General features: G+C 29.1%; 2 protein-coding genes across 2 annotated transcripts in view; one reads left to right on the top strand and one right to left on the bottom strand.

The window, feature by feature from the left end:
• LOC129913390 (E3 ubiquitin-protein ligase FANCL) overlaps positions 1-23,908 on the bottom strand; it is a 71,110-nt gene that overhangs the window by 30,125 nt on the left and 17,077 nt on the right. The gene's annotated exons all lie outside the window — the stretch shown is intronic.
• LOC129913391 (NPC intracellular cholesterol transporter 2-like) lies at positions 21,633-22,345 on the top strand. Its single transcript, XM_055992021.1, has 3 exons — positions 21,633-21,780; positions 21,847-21,957; positions 22,020-22,345. Exons 1-3 carry the CDS (start codon positions 21,699-21,701, stop codon positions 22,304-22,306), a joined length of 480 nt encoding a protein of 159 aa, XP_055847996.1. The 5' UTR covers positions 21,633-21,698; the 3' UTR covers positions 22,307-22,345.

The following is a 23,908-nucleotide window of genomic DNA, read 5'->3' as shown; positions in this document are numbered from 1 at the left end:
TTTTCGCAAGTAAATCTAAAACAAATTAGTTTGGCAGAAATGCTTAATGAACAAATATTAAAATATTGAAATTTAAATGGCAGTTTAGGAATAAGTACCGAAATAAAACCGCCACCAGTTTGCGTGTGTTTGATGCATCAACTAAAAATGCAAATTAAAACAAATTTTCTGAGAATTTTGCACCTCTACATACATTAAATACAGTAAGGAAGCCACATGATGTAGAGATTTTTTGTTGCTAAAACTTTAATTACAAGCTTAAGCGCGTAAAGGATAAAATTAAATGACATAGACTACATAACAATGACCTTAAATTTTCTAAGATATTACCCTTTTTTTCAATGTAAATTTTGATAAGTTCTTTAAATTTGTTTTTTTTTTTTAAATTAATTTGAGCTACAAATTTTATCCGAGCCCATTTTTAACTAATTTCAGCTTATTCAATAAAAACTAATAAAAGAATTACGGGTAATAAGGCCTAGCTTTGGAAGAATTCAAATAAAATAGAAATTTTCTTTAAAGTAAATATTTTGTACTGCCTCAGAAATTTAACAATAAAAACCGGGAGGCTTAGGCCCATTTCACACATAGCCGGCGACCGGCTAACCGGCCCGGGTAGCCGGTTTTCTTCATACGTTTTCAATTCATTCATATAGCAAACCGGCTACCCAGGCCGTTCATCCGGTTCCCGGCTATGTGTGAAATCGGCCTTACTGCTCGCCGCCGCTTTCTGAAGTCAACTCTGTGAATACCAGGGGCGAATCACTAGTTTGAAGCAGATTCGTATGTTCCCTTAAGCATCGACAGTGTCGGGTTAAGAAAAGAAAAATTTTTACTATAAAATAAAATTGTAGATCAATAAATGTTAGTTTAAAAAAAGATCTTTTAAAGTATAAAAAAAAATTATCTTTATGTAAACTTCAATTCTGTGGAAATTTAAAATATTTAAAAATTTGTGTAAGGCTACATCCCAAATGTAAGGCCTCCAAACCATTTAAAATGTCAAAAGAAAGTCAACAAACTCAACTGAAAATTTGCTCAAGAATTCAATAATTTGCAGTAATCGTCGAAATTTTTTAATAAAAAAAAGTTTCACATACGCCACAATGACCCTTTGAGTTAAACCACATAAAATAGGTGAAAAAAATTTATTTTAAAATTTGTGAAGTATCAGTGACGTTCGAACACTAACAGCATCAAATTTAAAACTGTACTAACTATTTGCTATTATGGTGGAACTCATAAGTAGTATAGAAAGCAATACAAAAATTGCACGACTGGGGTCGCACGTACTTGCTCTTATGGTGAAAGTTACTCTAATTTTATAGTTTTTCATTGAACAAAATAAGGGAAAATTCAAAATTTAATATTTTCACGGAATTTCGTTAGTGGTGCAAAAAAAATATCTGTTTTTATAAATAATTAAATGCCGTTTTAAATGATCTTTTACAAAAAACTAAGTATGCCATTTTGTTTCTAGTATAAAAAGGAATTTTTAGAGAAAAAATTTTCGAAAATCGTTAGAGCCGTTTTTTAAAAAAATAATTTTTTATATATAAAAATTTTCTAACATTTTTCAAAAAAGAAGTTAATATGCAATTTTGAATAAATAATTAATTTACACATAAAAACAAAATTTCAAAATTGTTCACCAACTCGTTTCCAAAAAATTGATTTTTCAAAAAAAAATTTTTTTTAATAATGATTGTTTAAACGTTCCTGTATTAAAAATTTGGTCGAAATCTGTTTTGTCGTTTATGAGAAATTCATAAATCCAAAAAAACGTTCTATGGCAGGTACCGTTAATAACGGTACAAAACATTTTTTTTAAATCAAAGGAGGCTCTTATCTTAACAGTAAGCAAAAAATTTTAATCAAAATCGTTAGAGCCGTTTTTGAAATAAATCAACTTTTCTGTTTCGGTTATATGACAGGTACCGTTGGTTTTGGTCCTAAAAAAAAACTTCAATTTGTCCTCTAGGGAATCACCCAAAACTGTTAACTACCAAGTTTGAAGAAAATCGCTTCAGTAGTTTAGGCTGTAGCTCGGAAACCTTAAATATAATAAATTTTATATCATATGAAAGCTTATTATTTCACCCTTTATATGGAGCTTCAATCATATTTCTACCATCCCTACAAAAAAAAGAAAGAACTTTTTAAAGCCAACCATGTTGAAATTTCAAACTGAGATTGCGGTACTTCCTACACTAGTGGTCATCGGCAAAAAATCCCCACATGTTTTTTTTAAGTTTTTTTCATGTTTTTCAATTTAAGATTGTGTAACTTGTAGAACACATACCGTTATGTGTGATATATCAAATGAAAGGTAATTATATCAGCATGCTTTTTGAAGTTAAATAAAATTTCTATGTGCTCTAGATAACAAGATATAACGTTTTTATAAAAAGAACATTTTTTCACCGTTATCACAGGATTTTGAATACATATAACAATAATTGAAATTCTGCACAATTATAGTTTATTTAATTACCTATCTACTGTATAAATTTCATTTATCTATTTATTAAAACAAAAAAGTTATAATCAACTGATTTTTCCTGTCGCTATCTTGCTTTAAATCACTACGATACTAAAGAAGTTTTCACTTCAAAAAAATATCAAAATCGGTACTGTTCGCCGGTTCAATAATATTCCCATTTTTGTACCTGAATTGTATTCTGTAATAATCTAAAGGTACGGTCCTACTCATTTTAGTTTTAAATTAGCTTAAAGTAAGTTTTTATCTAAAAACATACAAAATAAGCAACTAACTTTTAGATTTTGTGCTTCATCATAATACGAACATTAAAAGTTTGATTATTATTTTAATATCCAATTAATATCAGTCGTTTATTTTATTACGGAAATTAATTGGAATTTTTACGCTATTTAGTCGCATAATGAGTTTTAAGTAAGCTTACCTTTAGTGTAAAAGTATCGATGTCTTTTCATAGTTCACACATTTTACAAAATAATGTCTACCAATGAGCATAGGTTGTTGACAACCTCTGTTGTGGGTTTTTGTTTTGTTGGCATTATACATATTTGCTCTTCGGTAAAGTTAAAATGCTAATCTCATATTAAAAAAAATATATATACATATATTATTTTCTATTCTCTATTCTAGGAAGCTATAATTGAAATTTTGAATATTAAAACGAGCAGCGATAAGAGAATTGTCACTACAGAAGCTGCCATCCATAATCGTTCGTGGTTCGATGTGAACTTTACAATGCACCAAGAACTTGTAGCTCACAATTTGTTCATTAATATCCATTTGAAGGTAAAATTAAATAAGAAATTCAGAACTCTTCAAAGATGGAAGAACTTTGATCTGTGTGGTTTCCTTGATGGAGAAGATCGTGATCCACTTTTGAATTATATGTTTGAACATGCTCTTTTGGATAAATCAGCTTTGCATTGTCCTTTTAAAAAAGGAAACTTTTCGGTCAAGGATGCATATCTGGATGCATCGCATATTCCACCATTCGTTCCACAATCTCAATACAAATTCTTTATGGAAATATCACAAATGATTGGTGATGCAGTGAAAATTTTTAGTTTAAAAATCGATGCAATGTATGTAAATTAATGAAAAATTCTTAAGAAAAAAAAATAAATAAAATTGTTCATGTCTTTGTTTTTTATGCCTGCACTGTATAATCAAAAGTGTTTTGTGTTACACGAATCAATTAAAAGTACGCATATGAATTTTTTAACAATAAAATGATTTTTTTACGTTTCAATATGCAAATAGAATTGTTTATAATAACATAACAGGTTGTTTTTAATTACCTTAACATTGCATTGTGTGAAGGTACGTTGTTCGATGGCGCTAGAACATAGGCACATGTTGTAATTAATTTTATATTTGCATTTTTGAAATGAGTTTTCTTGGCTTTAATGAAAACATTGCGATTCGTTGACATAATGACACAGAGCTTGTATAAATTATGAACAAGAAAGCAAGGTAAATTAATATAAAGTTAAGAATATTTCTGCAGAAAACATAGTACTGACCTACATCAAGGAAAATGAAAGATGGAAGGTTGTGCGTGACTTTATGGTAATTTTTTTTAAATACTACGATTTAGAATGAATACACTCCAAAAAGGGTAACTTTCAATAATATTGAAAAAGATGTTTACTACTATTTTAAAAACATTGAACAAAAATATGCATAACTTAAGATTTTGAAAGATCGCCTTTGATTTTACTTCCTTGTTTGTTCATGTCTGTGATCATTAAAACCTTCGTTTAAGGAAATCCACTTCGTCTTTGAGCAACCGATATCAGATATTGTGGTTGCTTTCAAATTCCTTTTCTAAATCATCCAGCTAAAATGCACAGTTTTGGCATCAAATAAATACCGGATGACTAAAAAGTTATTTGGAATTAAAATTTTTAATTTTTTGAAACATTAAAACCCACTTAAGTGCTTACCCGGAGAAAAAGTGCTTAGCCGGAGAAAAAAAATGTACTAAAAATCCATGAAAGCACGTAAAATCCTGTGCTATAATCTTTTTGGAGTTAATAATATATTTTGTTTTTTGACTCAAGTTGTTTCATTAAATAGTTTTTGAAAAATAAAATTTTAAAGATGAAATTAGAAAAACATTTTTTTTTCGTTTTACTATTGATTTTGCATACCTAAAATATTGCAATATTAAGGCCATTTTTTAATATTATTCAATGCCCTGGTAGTTTTAAGACAAGTATTAGCAACCCCATTTTATTAAATATTATATAGTTTCTAAGAAATAAAAAAAAAAAAGAGTGTGTGTACACATGTACACGCGACTGAAGTTATACTTCTCATTCAGTATATGTAAATGAATTTCATTTGATATTTTTAACTTCTATTATTAAATTAATTAATCCACAATTCGTTTTTTTTACATTTTTATCAAGTGAACAATAAATTAATTCTTTCATCCTCCTTGCGTCCATGTAGTTTTCAATTTATTCTGTGAAATTTACTCATGTTGTGCGGTTCAGAACGTACGGTATATGCTTAACGAAAGTAAACAAATTGCGCATAAAATATGCTATATGGTAATTTTATGAGGATTGTGTGTGCTTCAGCACTAGTAGTAGCAATATGCAACTTGCAGGGTTGCTATAAAGCTCAAAAGTGAGCTGAGCTCAGCTCGCAGCTCAGCTTAAATTTTGAGCTAGCTCACTTTTGAGCTATGTACCATAGCTCAGCTCATTTGAGCTCAGCTGATGGTTGAGCTGAGCTGTTGGGTGAGCTAATAGGCCAGTCATTATATACATTTGGAAATGCAAAATGACCGAGAAAGCTAAATTTTGGATATGTTGTAGAGCAGGCATGTCAAACTCGCGGCCCGCGGGCCGCATGCGGCCCACAACGAATAACTTTGCGGCCCTCGACATTTTTAATAATTTTGGGCTTAAGGTTATGATTTATATTTTCTGTTGAACGCACATTCACATATTTTTTTAATGAACAAATAAATAATATAAATATGAAAATAATAAATATAAAATATAAAATGCAACTTAGCTTTTTGGGATACCAGAAAGGCAAGTGCCCTTCATTTTCTTTGATTTTTTCCATTAAAATAGAATAATGCCGAATGATATGGAAATTGAGGAATGCGATTTCTAGTGTGACTCTGAAGTAATTTCAAAATTTCTGTGAAGTGGATATGACCGAATTTTATAAGTATTTTTTAGTCAGATTTGGGTCAGAACCTGTCGATGCGAGCACATGTTTTCCAAAACAAAAAATGTAGCTTAAAACGGTTTCCGAACTCTAAAAAACTGTGAAAAAATGTTGTGCTTTAATATTCAGTCCATAAAATCTAGGTACACCCAATTAGGTGCTTGAGCATAATAAAAAAATATTTTCAAAAAGAACAAGTACTATTCTGTTTAGAACTGTAAAACAATCTGAAATTGACCGAAAAATGGCTGAGTAAAAAATCGTTGAAATCTGAAAACATTAAAAAACGGTTTTTTGACGATAACTTGAAATTTTGAGGGTCTACGAAAAATTTTAAGAGCCGAAATATGATGTCCTGTCCTGCGAGCATATGTTTTGATTATAGCTGCGTTCCTTTTGAAATATTTATCTACTTTTTAGTACTTAAAGCTGCTTTGAACTACTTTTTCAGTATAGCAAAAGCAGTTCAAAGTAGTTTAAAGTACTAAAAAGTAGATAAATATTTCCAAAGGAACGCAGCTAATGTATAAAGAGGAATAAGTCACTTAGATCCAGCCTAACTTACAGTTTGGTTTTAAGAAAAAATGGTAGTAGAGAAGAGATTGCAGGTATTCAGGAAGAAAACATTAATGTTACCATTGTTCTTATTTTTATAAATCTGTTTTAAAAAAATTTGGTTTAACTTTTTTTTGCGGCCCATAAAAATTAACATCTCGCTGTTTTGGCCCTAGTAACCATTGAGTTTGACATGCCTGTTGTAGAGGATGCTTAAAAAAGCTTAACTTGAAGTTTTCGACCAAGATTTCCTATGAGCTTTTTCCGCCATTTTGAAAAAAAGGATAAAATCGGTTTTTTGACAATAACTCGGCTATCTGACGAGATGCGAAAATTTTACAAGGAGCTTTTTTGTAGCTTTTAACGAGTTCTACAATTCATGCATACACTTTTTTTGTATCATGAACCGTTTTCGAGATATCGATTAAAAAAGTCAAAAATTTAAGACATGCCATTTGTTTTTTGACATAATCTATTTTTGGGTGATGAATATCGAAAAAATTATTAAAATATAATTTGTAGACCACATTCAGACCTACAATGTCGTATTTTTATATTTTTTTTTGGACAAAAATTACGACTTCCAGCCGGCCGCAAAGTCGTTTAGTCAGCACCCACCGCCAAGCAAGCCGCCCGTTTGGTTGTAAAAAAAAACAATCATTCATGTTTTTTTTTAATGTTTATATTATTATATCAGTAACACATACATACAAATGTATGTACTTATTTAATAAATAATAAGAAGAAGATGGTAATGGTTTTTTGTAACCCCCAATTTTGTAAATACAGTATACCGGCTTTTTGTGTTGATTGGGCATTTTGTAATTTGCTTCAATCTTTATATTATTTAGTTCATCAAAATTGCAATTAGATCAGTACCAATAATTTTTGAAAATAAAAAAATTATTAGCAGCATATTGGTGGTTGGAAAATTTAGGATAAATGGTGTATGAAAGCGGAAAAATAAATTGCCCACAAACTAATTGGGGAAAGTAAGCTGAGCTGAGCTGTGATGGGTGAGGGGATACATTGATTTTTATTTGGAAAGTATAATGAAATATGAAGATATTTTAAACTTTTATAAAACACCATAGCTTAAGATGTTTGGTTCTAGTTATTAATGGAATTATTTTAGCACATGGATATTTTTATAAATAAGACAGATAATTTTTCGTGATCTTTCTCTTGGTTTTTTTAACCCTAGAAAGATAATCATAATATACGTCTCAGAGACGTATGATTCTAAAAAAGATTTTTGGTCTTATGTTAACACTTTTTGTCATATTTATTTAACTCATTACTTAGATTATTTTAAAGAAGTGATATAATAAATGAAATCAATTTAACAAAAACCCAGAAATTTGAATTGAATTGGATAAAACAGTTCTTTACACGCCATACGTCTTACAGACGTAGATTATCTTTCTAGGGTTAATAGTAAATATATTTCTATTTTTTTAGTGAAATATTTCTTTTTTTATCATAAAATAAAATTCCTGTATAATCCGGTTTTTCGATTTTTTTCAAAATTCCGAGAAAATCGCGTTTGAAAGTTGGGGTAAAATTTTTTTTCGAAAAATCCCCGAATCTTTGAACGCTCCTGGAAGCTAAACCGTTTGAGAGCAATTTTTGGGAGTGATGCCAAATGATAGCTTGTGTCATGGGCCTACGCTTTGCACATTGTCAGATTTTTAAAAAATCGCCTTCCATGTTAAACCTATTTCCTATGCCTATTTTTTCAGAATCGTGCCATTTTTTTTTTTACTTTTAAGTTCTCCCGGTTTGAGAACGCGTGGACCTACAGGGATGAGAGTTGTACCCAAATGTAGGTTAGAGTCCCCGCTACCTTTAGGCATCAAACATTTTTTTTTCATTTTCTTCAAAATTCCGAGATATAGGCGTTGGAAGTTGGGGGCGCGAAAAAACTTCTGGGAGCTGAACGCTTTGATCTAGAGACAGGGGAGTGGTGCCATATGAAAGCTTATGTTGTCAGCTAGCCGATAGTGGTATAATCCGGTTTTTCGATTTTTTTCAAAATTCCGAGAAAATCGCCTTTGAAAGTTGGGGTAAATTTTTTTTTCGAAAAATCCCCGAATCTTTGAACGCTCCTGGAAGCTAAACCGTTTGAGAGCAATTTTTGGGAGTGATGCCAAATGATAGCTTGTGTCATGGGCCTACGCTTTGCACATTGTCAGATTTTAAAAAAATCGCCTTCCATGTTAAACCTATTTCCTATGCCTATATTTTCAGAATCGTGCCATTTTTTTTTTTACTTTTAAGTTCTCCCGGTTTGAGAACGCGTGGACCTACAGGGATGAGAAATGTACCCAAATGTAGGTTAGAGTCCCCGCTACCTTTTGGCATCAAAATTTTTTTTTTTCATTTTCTTCAAAATTCCGAGATATAGGCGTTGGAAGTTGGGGCGCTCACTTTCAGCTCAGCTCAAATGAGCTAAGCTATGGTACCTAGCTCAAATTTGAGCTGAGCTGTGAGCTGAGCTGAAAAGTGAGCTTTTTGCAACCCTGGCAACTTGCCACATGGAAATTACCACATGCAACTTGCCACATGCAACTTGCCACATGTAACTTGCCACATGCAACTTGCCACATGCAACATGCCACATACAACTTGCCACATGCAACTTGCCACATGAAACATGTTACTTGCAACGTGTTGTGTGTTTTATGTTTGCCGTACTGCGGCGTACTGCATTTTTAAATACTAAAGTACTGCCTACTCTAAAGGTGAAACGACAGCCCTGCTACCCAGGGTGATCGCGTCATAATCCCTTTGACATTCTTGTCAAAAAGTAAATTTTCATACCCACCCTCCCATAAGAAGTATAACTTCAAAAACTTAAGGATACCTTTTTCCCGGAATAATACCTTTTTGTTTTTTTTTTTTTTATTTGCGTTCAGTTATTCTTATTTGCATTTCTTTTAAATTTTTTTGCTGAATGCCTTATATCTCAAGAATATTGCGTCAACATTTTAAGTTAATTGGAGCAAAATTGACGAAGTTATGAGTATTTTAATACTTCACTTATGAACGTTTTATACCATGTTCAAAACTTTAAATCTCCCCACAACTACTTGTGTGACGCTTTCAAAGTCGTTGCCCTTCCTATCTTCAAAACTACTTTACCGATTCTTTTGAAATTTGGTATATTAAGGTACACCTGGAGAGCTTTTCTCAATAATATAAAATATTCAATGGAATAATATAAAAATGCATTAGCAAGGGTCGTTTTTTTAGGAATTTTTTTTTTTAAAGGCTCTGTTTTTTCTTAGGGGCAAACTCGAGGAAACTTTTGAAATGCAGGAGTTTGAGTACGTAAGACTATGTTGCGGCGTGTAGCGCATATTTAAAAACACTAATGTTTGAAAAAAATTTGCTTTAAAAATTAAAAAGGTAAAAAACATAGACTGAATTCACAAACGCATCACTGCTTTTGCATCACAACTTTTTGTATGGAAAGAAAACATTACCTTACCTACCTGCAAAACATCACGTTTGCACCAGAAATATTTTTGATGTAAATTTTTGATGCGTTAATGAACTCAGAACTTTTGTGTTGATGTCTTAGAAACATACATAACTGATATTGCGTTGTTTCGCCATTTAGTTTTGCAGGTGCACAAGATTTTTTTTTGCTTCTCATGTCTCTTAATTTTTTGTTTTAATTATTACTTTGATAGCCTCTGGAATCAGTGTTGCTCTGACAAGATAATTTCTATAATCGCTCCAAGACCAGTACAATGCAGTAATTTTGCTGGCAGAATAGTGCTTTTAGTATCAGCAAGTAGACACTTCTATAATGCTCTAAGTATGAATAGTTATATGAAACGTTTTCGAAAGTTTTCAACACTGACAGACAAGTTCCTGTTTTGAAGTGAAAACTTCTTTAGTATCGTAGTGATTTGAAACAAGATAAAACGAAAAAGCGACACGAAAAATCAATTGATCATAACTTTTTTGTTTTAATAGAAAGATGAATGAAATTTATACAGTAGATAGGTAATTAAATAAATTATGATTGTGCAAAACTTCAATTAATTTCATATTCAAAATTCTGAGATAACCCTGAAAAGATGTTCTTTCCTAAACACGTTATATCTTTCGATCTAAAGCACATAACAAATTTATTTAACTTTAATACGCATGCTGATAATATTACCTTTCTTTTAATATACACACATAACTGTACGTGCTCTACAAAATATATAATCTTTAATTGAAAAACCTGAAAAATACATCAAAACACCTGTGAAGATTTGTTGCCGATGACCAGACAGCAGTAGAGGAAGTACCGTTATCTCAGTTTGAAATTTCGACATGGTTGGCTTTAAAAAAATCTTTTAAAAAATGGATTTAATGGCGTTAGAAGAAAAAAGAGATTGATTGTTTTGCTTTTTTTATGAAAACTAATTGGGTTAAAAAAATTCTAGCTCTTTTCGTAGATGTTGTATAGACATGGTCGATATAAATATTTTGAGCTGAAACAATAAGCTTTCAGATGGTATAAAATTTATTGTAGGTTGTCATATAAAAAAAGTGATGGAATAAAATAAAATTATGTTTTTTCGATTTTTTTAAAATGATTTTTAAAGCTGAAACACAATCACGCTTTAGGGCGTCGCTTCGTTGCGTTACGTTGAGAAATCCTCAAAGCGGGCTTCTGTCACTTTGACTTTGAACAGCTGATTGCAACATAAAATCTGCTGTCAAATACAAAAAAACACAGTCACTCACAAAATTATTGGGCCAAGTCTTTATCTTGATTTAATTGTGGAAAAATGAAAAAGGATATTAATATGTTTAAAAATGCATAGAAATTTATTTATTCTTTAATCCTATAGTTATAAAAACAAAACCAATCAAAATATATTGTTTTTAACAATAACTCAGTCTAAAACATCATTAATTTTTTTTTTTTGTTTTTAATACGTAAATTGTTTTGATTTAAAATGTCTCGATGTCGTTTTTTTGTGCAAAAACTATATAGAGAAATTAAAAAACACACATAGTATTGCAATAATTTATTTTTTTTTATTCACATTTGGCGCAATAATAATGTGGGTGACTGTAACTATGTCTGTTAAATGTCAGAAAGCGAGCAAAAGTTCAGTCTGGTTGAACTTTTGCTCGCTTTCTTACGTTTCCTTACGTTTGTCAAAAAAAGCGTACGTAAGAAAAGCGTCATTGTGTGAGGAAACACAGATTTCCTATAGTTGAACTTTTCGCAGTTGTCAAAATCGACGGAAAAGCGTGATTGTGTTTCAGCTTTTAAGGTTTCACTTCAACCACGTGTGAATTGCACAAATGATTTTTTTGTTGTTGTTTGATTTTGATACTACAGTCAGGGCTGCCACCTTACTCCTTTAGCAGTAGATCTACTGCATTTTAGACCAAATGAATATCTACTGCGCAGCAAAACGAATCTACTCCCTTATTAAAAATTTTAATAGTACCTAACCAAAGTTTGATTGTTGTCCATTTCAAAATTTTAAATACTGAACCACGTTCACTCACTCTAAATGTATTCCCTAAAAAATTCAAATGCAGCCCTATCGTGAGTTTTACGTGAACAAAATTCCAAACGAAAAATTGAATTTCACTTGTTACTTGTGAGTTCCGGGCGAAAAGCTGTTCATGTTCGGGAAACTAGCCGTATTTTTAAATCTTTTCAGGTAATTTGAGAAGTTACCGACATCTTTTTGCTCAGTTTTATTTTGGCTACTGGTGAAAAGAGCAACTCGCAATATTTTTTAAGATTTCGGGCGAACAAAATGATGTGAAATGACGTGGAGATAAAGCTGTTTTGTATTTTTTACTGTTGAGCTAATTTTTTAATTTGTGTTGAAGTAAAAAATATTTCTGTGATTTGAATGTTGTTTGTATATTTAAAAATCTACTGCGTTATATTGCAATCTACTGCGCTTTTTCTTAAAATATACTGCACTCAATTATCTTTGGGGTGGCAGCACTGACTACAGTGCGTCAGTGAGCTCCAGTAAAAAGAATGTTTGCAACGGGGCTAACTTAGTTGAATGGAGCTGCAGAAATATTTTAACCCGTAAGTGTACGGGAATGGGCGAATGCTGCCTTTGCGGACAAAGAGTTCAATACATAATATCGTCACTTAAATTCAAGATCAAAATAACTGACATTTTATATTTTGTAACTGACATTTCTTCTATTTTGTACTCTTCAAAAATATTCTTAGTTTGAACTCGAAGTACCTATAAATTATCTTTTTGAATCAAAAGTTTTGAAATGAAAAAAAAAAAAAATGTTCCTATCGAGATAAATGTTAGAAATTGAAATTTCTACTACTTCTATTGACCGGTTGAAGCACTAAACTCTTAATTTCAATTTTTTTTTTTTTAATTCCCCTCTTAGACGAGTGTAAAAGTTATAATAAATCCTTTTTTTCTCTCAAATTTAAATATTATTATTAAATACTTTGATTGTTTTTTACAAAATCGCAAAACAAATTCCCCCAGTCCACTTGAGACATATAAAAATTTAAATATCATAACCAAGTTTCTTCAATCTTGAAAAGTTAAGTGTGTTATTACCCTAAACCATACGTTGTCGCTAGCTAATTTGCATATAAAATACTTTAAAATGTTGTCAAAATAAATGTTATTGAAAATCACTTAGCACTTTTCGAGGACCAATTCACCTCAAATATATAAGAACCCAGATCATCCCTGTTTATGTTTTGCATGAGTTTAAAAGTGAGTAAAAATAAAATATTTTCAAATCTTCAATCCACCCGCCTGTCCTGAGATCGTCATGAGAGTCAAGTGGCGTAAAAAATTCTATAAAACTTCAACAGATTGGCTATGAATATAAATTGAGCCTAATGGAATCCTTGATAGAAAACCAAGTTAGTGTAGTTAGCATATTTTTGCATCAAGATTGCTTGCTTGCTCACAGTTGCACGCAGCGCAGTGTGACGATCCCTTTTTCTTACTCGAAAGACTATTAGATATTTTGATTATTAATTTTTATTCAACCCTCTTGTTTGTAATAAATATTTTTTTGAAACAGTAGCATATTTTTAACTATCAGCAACCCCTGGGTTATTTTCTAACACAGTGCCACACAACACCGCATGAATAAAAGTATGTGGGAAGATATCGGAAGTAAAATGTTTTACAATCAATTAGTGAAAAGGATCGAAAATTAAGGGATTGATTAGTTAGATTTTTAGGGTGGAAATGGGATGTTTTTTTAAAAAAAAAAGAGGGTTGAATCGATTGCTAATTATTACATCAACTTTAAGTTTTATTACTTTTTTTTTAAGATAAAATTAAATTGAATTTTAAGTATTTTTTTTTTCAAGGGTTTTCACTATTTTACTTGTATTTTATAGAAATGTTTCATCCAGAGCTTAATTCTTCCAAAGCAACAGAAGGATAAAAAGAAATTAAATCTTCTTTATGATATTTCATAATGTATCAAAGGCGAAGAGAGAAAGAAAATTACATTTCTTCTTTGTATTGTCTGTCCTTGGTGAATTAAATGTGAGTCTTTATAAAATAAAAAAAAAAATGCTTTTGATTCGAGTGCAAAGATGCTATTGTTCGGATATCATTGAATTTATTTCTTCACAATAAAGGCAACTTTGAGTGAATTCTTAAAAGTTACTATGAACGCGATGGTGATATAAAAGATTGTGTAACATTTTCCACTTTTATACATTTAATATATAAATGAAAAATGGCTTAAAAAACACTAAAACTAGTTTTGAGAAAAAACGCAAAATTATGAACTTATAATTACTTTACAAAAAATCATTATTTTACGTTATATTTTTTTGAGCCAAAATTAAAAAAAAAAATATATTTACTTCTTTAATTTGCTTGAAAATGTAACAAGTTATTAATATATTATAAGAAGCAACTAACACGAATTCAGAAATATGATGTGTTTTCTGCTAAAAGTTATTCTTTGATTAACGAATATTTTCTTAACACCCTGTATTTTTAAAAATTTATTTTGTCTTCTTTGTTTATATAAAAAAATTAAACCAATCATGTTGATAACAATAATTTAGCTTGCAAAAAGTTGTTCAGTATAATAACTTTAATAGCCATAATATGAGTAGGTATGTGAGAACTTTTAAAGTTCTTACTACATCCAATAACTATGTAATTTGAATAAAAACAATAACTGTTAAAAGCTTTTTACTCAAAAGATTTTTTTTTTCATGTTGTTGCCTAACCAAAGGAGTTCAGGTTAATGCTAAAAGAGCAATCAAATAAAACAAAAGTGTTTTTTCTCCAATAATCAATAAATAAACTCTTGAGGTGAATAATAAATAGTAATAAATAAGTAATAGTAATAAATAAGAAATATTTTTTATTTTTTTTTTATTTCCAATAAAACCAAAACCAAAATTATTCGACTACAATGTATAATTTAAATAATTCATGTATTTTTTAAATATTTGAAATGATTTGAAACTGTATATGCATTTTAAAATTTTGGTGGAATTGATATACCTAAATACTTTGGAAATAAAAAAAAAAAAGAATTTTTAATTAAATTTAATATCGAAGATGTTTTTTTGACGTGATAACGTTTTATAAATCGATAAACCATGGCAGCCACCACAAAAAAGTGACGCCATTTTCTAACGTTACACTCTCGCACTTTCGCAGTGCGGCAAAAAATTTCAATTCAAAATTAAAAATAAACTATTAGAGATACACAAATCTTCTATAGCTTATTTGAAAGATAATAACCTAAATCTTAGTCCAAATGAAGGATTTTTAAAAATTCCGTCATTTAATAGGGTAAACAGGGGTAAAACGGAAAGATGAAATTTGGGCTTAGATCTAAACGCGAAGTAGTCGTAGAGAATTGATTTATTTTTTCTATAGATAGATGAGATTAATTTAAGAATAACTGCATTTAAGAAAAAATTCTAAAAAATTTTGAAACTAAGCTATAACGTTTTGTTTGAACGTTGTACACGTGTTGGGGCTATGACAAAATGATGATTTTGGGTAAAGGAAATGTTTTTTGACAATTCTAAAGATGCCAGGTTAAAGATGAGGGAAAACAAAATTAGGCGTCTGATACGGATTTTTTTCCAACACTCTGCGTTTCGAAATATGAATTTTTGAAAAACACCTTGTTTTTTAGGGGTATTTTTGGGTAATTTTTGATTTTTAACTTTTTTCGGAACTTATTTTACATGTAGGTTTTATGCAACGTCGAAACGAAAACGGTAGATAGGGTAGGTGGTGACAGTTATCAGAAAAATAATAAAAAAAATCGCAGCCATATATTTTGGGAGTTATGGGCATTTGAAAAAAAATCGAAAAAATATTCACCCTGTGACGGTTTTTCATGTGCCGTGACTACAAATCTTAAGTTGTCTCATTTTTTTCTTTTGCTACGCAACCTTAAATAACCCTGCTACCAAATGCATTCAAAAATTTTAACTCAGCTGCATCAGTTTTAAAGCAAATATTACTTTTTTGCCCAACTAAGTACTAAAAAATTTTACATGACTCTAATTCAATGAGCTGTAGTGTAAAAAAAATGCACTATGATGTTTCGGCAAATTGCCTTAAAAGTTGGTGTGTTCAATTCTCTTTTCAAAATGGTACAACATTGTTGGGAATATTCCATAAATAAGCGAGATTAATTTTTTTTTCTTAAGAAATCCGACTTTTTTATGAGGTAATTTTTCCATATTATTCAAGTTTTCCGAACCTTTCAGAATACAAAAACTTAAATAATATGGAAAAATTACCTAAAAAAAGTAGGATTTATTAAGAAAAAAAATGTATCTCGGTTATTTATAAAGTAATATTTGCTTTAAAACTGATGCAGCTGAGTTAAAATTTTTGAATGCATTTGGTAGCAGGGTTATTTAAGGTTGCGTAGCAAAAGAAATAAATTGCACGACTGGGGTCGCACGTACTTGCTCTTATGCTTAAAGTAACTATAATGTTAAAGCTTTTCATTCAAGAAATTTAAAATTTGATATTTTGAAGAAATTTCATAAGTAGTATAAAAAAATTAAATCTGTTTTTATAATTAATTAAACTCCGTTTTAAATTATCTTAAAAAAAATAAAAAATATGCCATTTTATTTCTTGTATAAAAAGGTATTTTTAGAAAAAAATTTTCGAAAATTGTAGGAGCGGTTTTTTAAAAAAATAATTTTTTATATATAAAATTTTTTTAACATTTTTCAAAAAAAAAGTTGGTATGCCATTTTGAAGAAATAATTAATTTACACATAAAAACTAAATTTCAAAATTTTTCATTGATTCGTTTTCAAAAAATTGATTTTTCAAAAAAAAATTTTGAAATATTTTTAAAAAAACCAAAAATGCGTTTTTTGAAAATTTTCTAAAATTTTAATATTATCTTTACTTACACACTTTTGTATAAAAATTTTCATTTAAATCGGGTTAATGTTGTACAAGATATTCAGAAACGAAAAAAACCGTTCTATGACAGGTACCGTTAATAACGGTACAAAAAATATATTTTTTATTTAAAAAGTTGGCTATTATGTGTAGTACTACACACAAAAATTTTAATCAAAATCGTTAGAGCCGTTTTTGAAAAAAAATAACTTTTCTATTTCCGTTATATGGCAGGTACCGTTAGTTTTGGTCATAAAAAAAAAATTTCAATTTCCCCTCTAGGGAATCACCAAAAACTGCTAACCACCAAGTTTGAAGAAAATCACTTCACTCGTTTAGGCTGCAGCTCCAGATAGAGACAGACACACAGACAGACAGACAGACAGACAGACAGACAGACAGACAGACAGACAGACAGAATTGCCGGACCCACTTTTTTGGCTTTCTCCATCATCGTAATGTCATGTAAAATTGTTATCTCGAGTTCGATTTTTTTTACGAATCCTAAACTTGCCCTATAGTACCTATATCGCAAGTAAAAAATGAGATAACTTAAGATTTGTAGTCACGGCACATGAAAAACCGTCACAGAGTGACCATTTTTTCGACTTTTTTTCAAATGCCCATTACTCCCAAAATATATGGCTGCGATTTTTTGTATTATTTTTCTGATAACTGTCACCCTGTATGTATACTGGTTCGCTATGCCTTGAAAATCAGCTATTGAATCTTAAGTAAGAAAACCCTGAATTTTCTTACCTAAGATTTCATTAAGATTTTTACTCTTGTAAGTGCTGAATACTTTCTAAAATCGGTGTTATATTTTTAAAACAATGCAATCATTTTTTTAATTGAAGGATAAGGTACTTTTTCTGGATCAGTAGACTCTATCAATTGATAAATTCAAGATTAATTAAAAATTTTAATATGCAAACGAATATAGAAAATAAAAACGAAAAGATTCAATTTTTTAGATAATAAGCCATTAATAACTTTAATTTTACTTATTATATTTTTTTTATTTAACTCAATTTAAAATGGTCAATTTTATTTAAATAAAATAATAAGCATTTAGGTGGTTGAAGATCTTTTGACAGAATATATTTTTTGGGTTGTATTTGTAATTTTTGTTTTGCTCCAAAAAAAAACATATACAAATTTTGGGCATAAAAGAATTCTTTTTGTTTGGTTCCTTTAAATAAATAGCTTGTTTTCTTGTTGGTAGTACCCTGTGTTGTATACGTAACGGTTGGTGATATATTTATTTATGTGTATGATGGTGTGTGCGTACATAAATACAGGTCTCAAAACATGAACGAAACTTTCCAAGAATGTGGTAAATGTATTTTTTATTTAATTTAATTTTTGTATGTTTTAATAATTTATGTTCAATTAATTAATAATTCTGTAAAAATATAGATATAATAAGACCTTTCATTTAATTAAAATAGAATTTTTTCGAAAATCATTCTTCTTCAAGAAAGTTTGCCCTCTTCAATTTTAGGGGGGGGTACCTACCCTAACACATACATGTGACATACTTTTTGTACTGTTTTTAGTTTTTTGTCAGTTTTACATTTAGTTACATTTATTTGACAACTTTTTTTTTTGTAAATATATAGGCATTGAATAATTATATATAGAAGTGACACCGATAGTTTCTAGCGCCAAAGAATTTTATTTTTTTCGGCAATCAGATGTACTAAAAAATGTCCAGAGAGAATGGGGCTTGTCCTAGAAAATTATATTTCCAAAAATTTGTTTTTAAAAAAGGAAATTTCACTAATACAAACATTAGAAAACAAATATCAAATAAAAATAAAACGTATCGACATGTCGACATCCTAAATTAGAAAAAAAAAAAATAAGGAAATTTTACTCACACATAAAACATAAAACAAATATCAAACAAAAATAAATCTTATCGACACATCGACATCCTATAAATGAAAAAAGAAAATATGGAAATTTTACTCATACATACAAAATTACACAAATATCAAACAAAAATATTGAAAAGTTATTTGACATTATAAATGTATCCATAGTAACTCGAAACTAAAAACAAAACATTTTTATTAACAACGAGAATTTGAACAAAATTAAATAATTATTGTTGTATATCCTAGGCACGTTATAGCTTATAGGGCATGAAAGTTACACTTATTTCAATAGTCCTATTAGCGTAGGTGACAAGGTGATTGCTCTTTACTTTTGCTCTTTGAGTTCGTATCCCCACAGAGATTGCTATTTTTTTTTATATTATATTTTTTTTTGGCAATATTATAAAATGCGTAACAACTAGCGCCTTTTTTTGCTGAATCGAAACTCCACCTGATAACTTTACTTCATGACAAATAAATTTGTGCCAAAGAAATCTGAATAAGAAGTTTTATTCACAAAAACTTATAATTAGTAAATTTTATTTTCTACGGGCCTTACCAATAATCAAATTTAAGGCTGACTTAAATATTTAACTGAATTATATATATTTCACCCTACCAATAAACAATTTAATACTCAGGTACAAGGCTAACGCTCGGCTAAATTTAATAGTTGAGTTTCATAACGAGTGCAGCTTTTAACCTGAGTTGTTTTTATACACTAGTCCAAAAAGTTAAAGGAACAAAGCAGAATTCGTGATACCTCCAACAAGTACCTATTCAATTTGATTTCTTCTACTAAGAAAGATTTGTAGAAAAAAAATTTCAAAATCGTTGGAACCTTATAAATAAATTAAAACAAAAAAAAAAAAAAATCAAAAATAAAATTGGTATGCAATTTCGTAGAAATCACTATTCAACATTCAAAACTAAAATGTCAAAAAAAATTAATTTCCGGTTTTCGAAAATTTGATTTTTCAAAAAAAAGTGTTCAATTTTTTTTATCCAAAAACTATTATTTTTCCAAATTGTCTTACTGTTTTATATTTAAACTATATAAATATTTAAACTATACCTATAAAAATTCTTTAAAATTGAATTGGCAGTTTGGCAGAAAATCAGATTTAAAAAAAAAACGGTTCTACGGTAGGTTAATAATAATTTTAAAACATTTCCATGATTGCCCAAAAACTAATGCAATGTCTGATTGTTATCTCAACTTTTTTTTTGTGAGAATGCATAGCTTGACTATATAGTATCATGACAAAATAAAGAGCATGTAAAAGCTACATTCTTCTAGTTTTAGGATATTAGAACCAAATATTTTATTTCAAATGGTGAAATAGGAAAATCATTGGAACTATCCAAAACCACATTTTCATACATTTGCGATCAAAATAGACCTTTTTACAGTTTTTTTTTTCAAATAAACTCAAATTCTTGTGAGTTTATTTCAACATTTTATTAATTATTTTATCGTTTAAATTTTAGATTAAAAAAAAATTAAAAACAGAGAAAAGTATCCAAAAATGGTACGAAAAGATTTTTTTTTCCAAAATTTAACATTTTGTAAAAACTGCAAATTTGAACAAAGCTGTAAATCCAAAGTTCTTGTTCGCATACATAAATCATTTTAAGCAAATAATCGAGATAGTTTCGTATTGTATTAAAATATTTGAAATATGCATTAAAATACTTTAAAATAATGTGTAATATGGCCATATTGTATGAACTTGATCCTTACCTACTCTTGCATATGGGGTTTAAGAAAATAGTAAGTATATGCTACAGTGCATGCAGACAACATATAAATAATGTGAACTACAGCTAGATATTATTACAAAAAGCACCCTAGTCGAAATTAAATAAACTCTCTATAGTTGAAGAAAAATCTTCTTGTCGTTAATAAAAACAGAAAAACAAAATCCTTTCAAATATACATAAGAATCAAACATTCAAAAATAAATGTTCAATTCAAAATATTACAAAAATTAAAAATAAATTCAATTTGAATATTACAGAAACAAAAATAAACAAACACACTTCTAACACAAAACAAAACTAATACAAATACACCAAATATAAATAATATAGTAGTTGTGGTTACTTAGTAACCAAAAGTCCTTTTAAGGAATTTTTCGGCCATCGAATACACAATCCTAAAACGATTGTGGCGCCACTCTTGTAACGATTGTAGCGCCACCCCTCAAACAAAGCGGATGTTTTTTCCGGTGTCACTTCTATATATAATTATTCAATGATATAGGCTATGATTAATGAAATAAAACCACATTTAAAATCTTTTCGAAGATTTGTTAGATATTTTTTAAACTGTCTTGGAAAAGCAAAGGTAGGGGTGTATACTTACTTTTGTGACTGAGTGCATATCTTTTACTTATGATTTAAGCAAGTGGTCTTAACTATTTCCTGATCTGTCATAGTTAAAAATTTCAAGTCTATAATAATATAATTTTTAAAAACAAAACTTCACTTCATTTAAATTGGCAACAAAAATCTCTTGGTGCTCAAGCACTTATGATGATTTCATTAATGAATGCCAAGGCTTCCCCAATGCACACCCTCAATCAGACATGATTGGAGTTAATCAGTTGATTTTATAACAGCAGTAGTAAATTATAGATTTTAAAATATTTTTTTGATAAGAAGCTCAATCAAAGCTCAAGTATCTGGAACACCTGCACAATTTTCGAAATATTTGCAAGTAATTCAAAGGAAAAGATATAAATAAACCGAGGTGCATATGAACTTGTGACGTATTACTACAATAGAAAACAATGTTAAACAAAAATAACATTTAAAACTGATAAGTATATAGGGTGTATCAAGTCAACTGTTATTTTTTTTAATTTTTTTTTTTTATTTATTTAAAAAAAAAATGAGAAAAAAATGTAATTTGTTTTGTTTTCAGCCAATGTGATCTTACAAGTTGCAATTAAATTAATCCTCTTTATTTCTGTTTAAAGGCTTTTAAGGTTTAGTTCTTTTGCACCAAAAAAAGTAAATGAATAAATTGTAACTTTTGATTAGATTAGACGAATTTATTTTCAACGGATTCCTATAAAAGGCATAGCAAATTTTTAAACGCATAGTTGTTTCAAAAGACTTGGTGTAGCTTCTTAAAGATCATTAAAAATTGAAAGCAAAATGTTTTTCAAAGTTGCCATAACCATTCTTTCTCTCATAATTTTTTGTTCATTATGCGAAGCAGGAACACCAGTTAGAAGATGTAAGTTGGTGAATTTCCACAATTAAAAATATCCTTTTTTCTAAGAACATTTTTTTTTATTTGCAGGTTCAGGAAATCATCCATTGCCATTGGATGTTCAAATTGAAGACTGTCAAAGTTTACCATGTGAGGTAACCAAAGGAAGGGTAAATAAAATGGACATGCAATTTGTTGCAGGTTGGTATTTTTTAATTTAAATTTAATATCAAATTAGACTTTTAAATTGATTTAATTAATAGTTACAGATGAAACATATTATTTGAAAGCTGAAATACATGCAACAGTATTAGGAATTACAGTTCCGTTTATTCTTAGTCCTGAAGCTGCAAATGTTTGTGGCAATCTTATGTATGGAGCATATTGTCCTTTATATGCTGAAGAAGATGTCACTTATCACATAGATTTGCCGATAGAAAATAATACTCCAGAACTTAATCTCAGATGTCAAGTAAGGATTGTGGATAAGAACAAAGATGTAGTGGCATGTTTTGTTACTGATTTGAAAGTTAGAAAAGAAAGACAATAAGGTGTGTTTGTGTATTTTCTTAGAATAATATAGATTAATAAAATATTTATTATAAAATGAACAATATGTTTTTTTTTCTACTGGATTTTGTTTTGAAGAAGTGAATGAAGCAATCACCTAATGGCACAAAATCTCCCATTTTTTTGTTCTTTTGATCAAATTGAAATCAGTAATCAGATCTTGTTGTTTAGTGTATCTACATGTAAAGTGTGTAATAGTAGTATGTGTGGGTCTAATAAATGCTCACTTTTATCATTTTTAAGGACCAAAAATAACAAATTTTGATAATGTCTGTATGATTTAAGTCTAAGCAAATTCCAGTACCTACTTTCCATAGAATTATTTGTGGATGTCAGACCCTTTTTACTTACGATAAACAAAGCGGTTCGAAAAATATAGGCTAAACTAATTTTTTCGGACTTTGACAAGTTTGTTACAGTTCAACAACAGTTCGCGGATCAACAGTTCGCGGACTTTGAGCGTGGGGACCGGGACCGAATCAAGAAACTTCGTAACTAAAAACCTGACGTTACTCACTCGGGTGGTTCGCTTAACGTGTATGTGTACGTACATACACCATAATATCAGTTTTAATTTTTGTAGGTGTCGTACAGATACGGTAGAGCCATATTTTTAAAGGTGAAATGATAAGCTTTCTAATGATATAAAATTTATTTATTATAAGTTGTCAAATAAAAAATTGGACCAAATCGTGATGGAAGAAAAAAAAATTAGTTTCTTTTTAATTTTTTTTTTTATGAAAATTGATTGCATTCCAAAAATTTAAGCTTTTTTCTAGATTTCGTACAAATATAATAGAGTTAAATATTGAAAGCTAAAATAATAAGCTTTTTTTAATTTTTTTTCGCTTTTTGTCATGAAAAATGACATGATTTCAAGAAATCATTTTTATACTTTTTACAGAATATATAGGCATATAAAAAAAATTACATAATGAGAAAAATCTGCAATGAAGAATTTATTAAATATTGGGACCCACTTGAAAAAGTTTTGCTAAAATTAATTTCGAGAATAATTTTCCTTGCTGAAATTGTTAAATTAAATTATTACCTTTTTCCCTGGAAATTGTGTTTTTTAATTGTTTTGCAAGGATTTTTCCAATGTAAAATCAAAAAAGTACTGAGTTTTGTTACAATTTGCATTTGAGAAAATAAAATAAAATTCTATTTACACGGCTTTAAAAGGTTTGAAAATAATTTGTTTAGTACATTACATTTTAAAAAGCTCTATTATTATCTAACACTGAATAAATTGTTATTAATTTAAGCCATCTCTAAAGTATGATGCTGTTTTTAGTATTTATGTCAAATAAAATGCCAAGAAGAAAAAATCTAGAACGTTATGAACAAGCTCTAGCTAATACATAGATGATTTGGAAACTTAACCTAAATAATAGTACAAATTGTAGGTTCTGGAAAAATAAATAAAGTTTTAATCATCGTTAGAGCCGTTTTTTAAAAAAATAATTTTTTATATATAAAACATTTTTCAAAAAAAAAAGCTGGTGTGCCATTTTGAATAAATAATTAATTTACACATAAAAATGGATTTTCAAAATTTTTCACCAACCCGTTTCCAAAA

This window comes from Episyrphus balteatus, chromosome 3 (assembly GCF_945859705.1).
Source record: "Episyrphus balteatus chromosome 3, idEpiBalt1.1, whole genome shotgun sequence".
NCBI classification, from domain to species: Eukaryota; Metazoa; Arthropoda; class Insecta; order Diptera; family Syrphidae; genus Episyrphus; species Episyrphus balteatus.
This window is presented reverse-complemented; position numbering and strand designations above follow the sequence as displayed.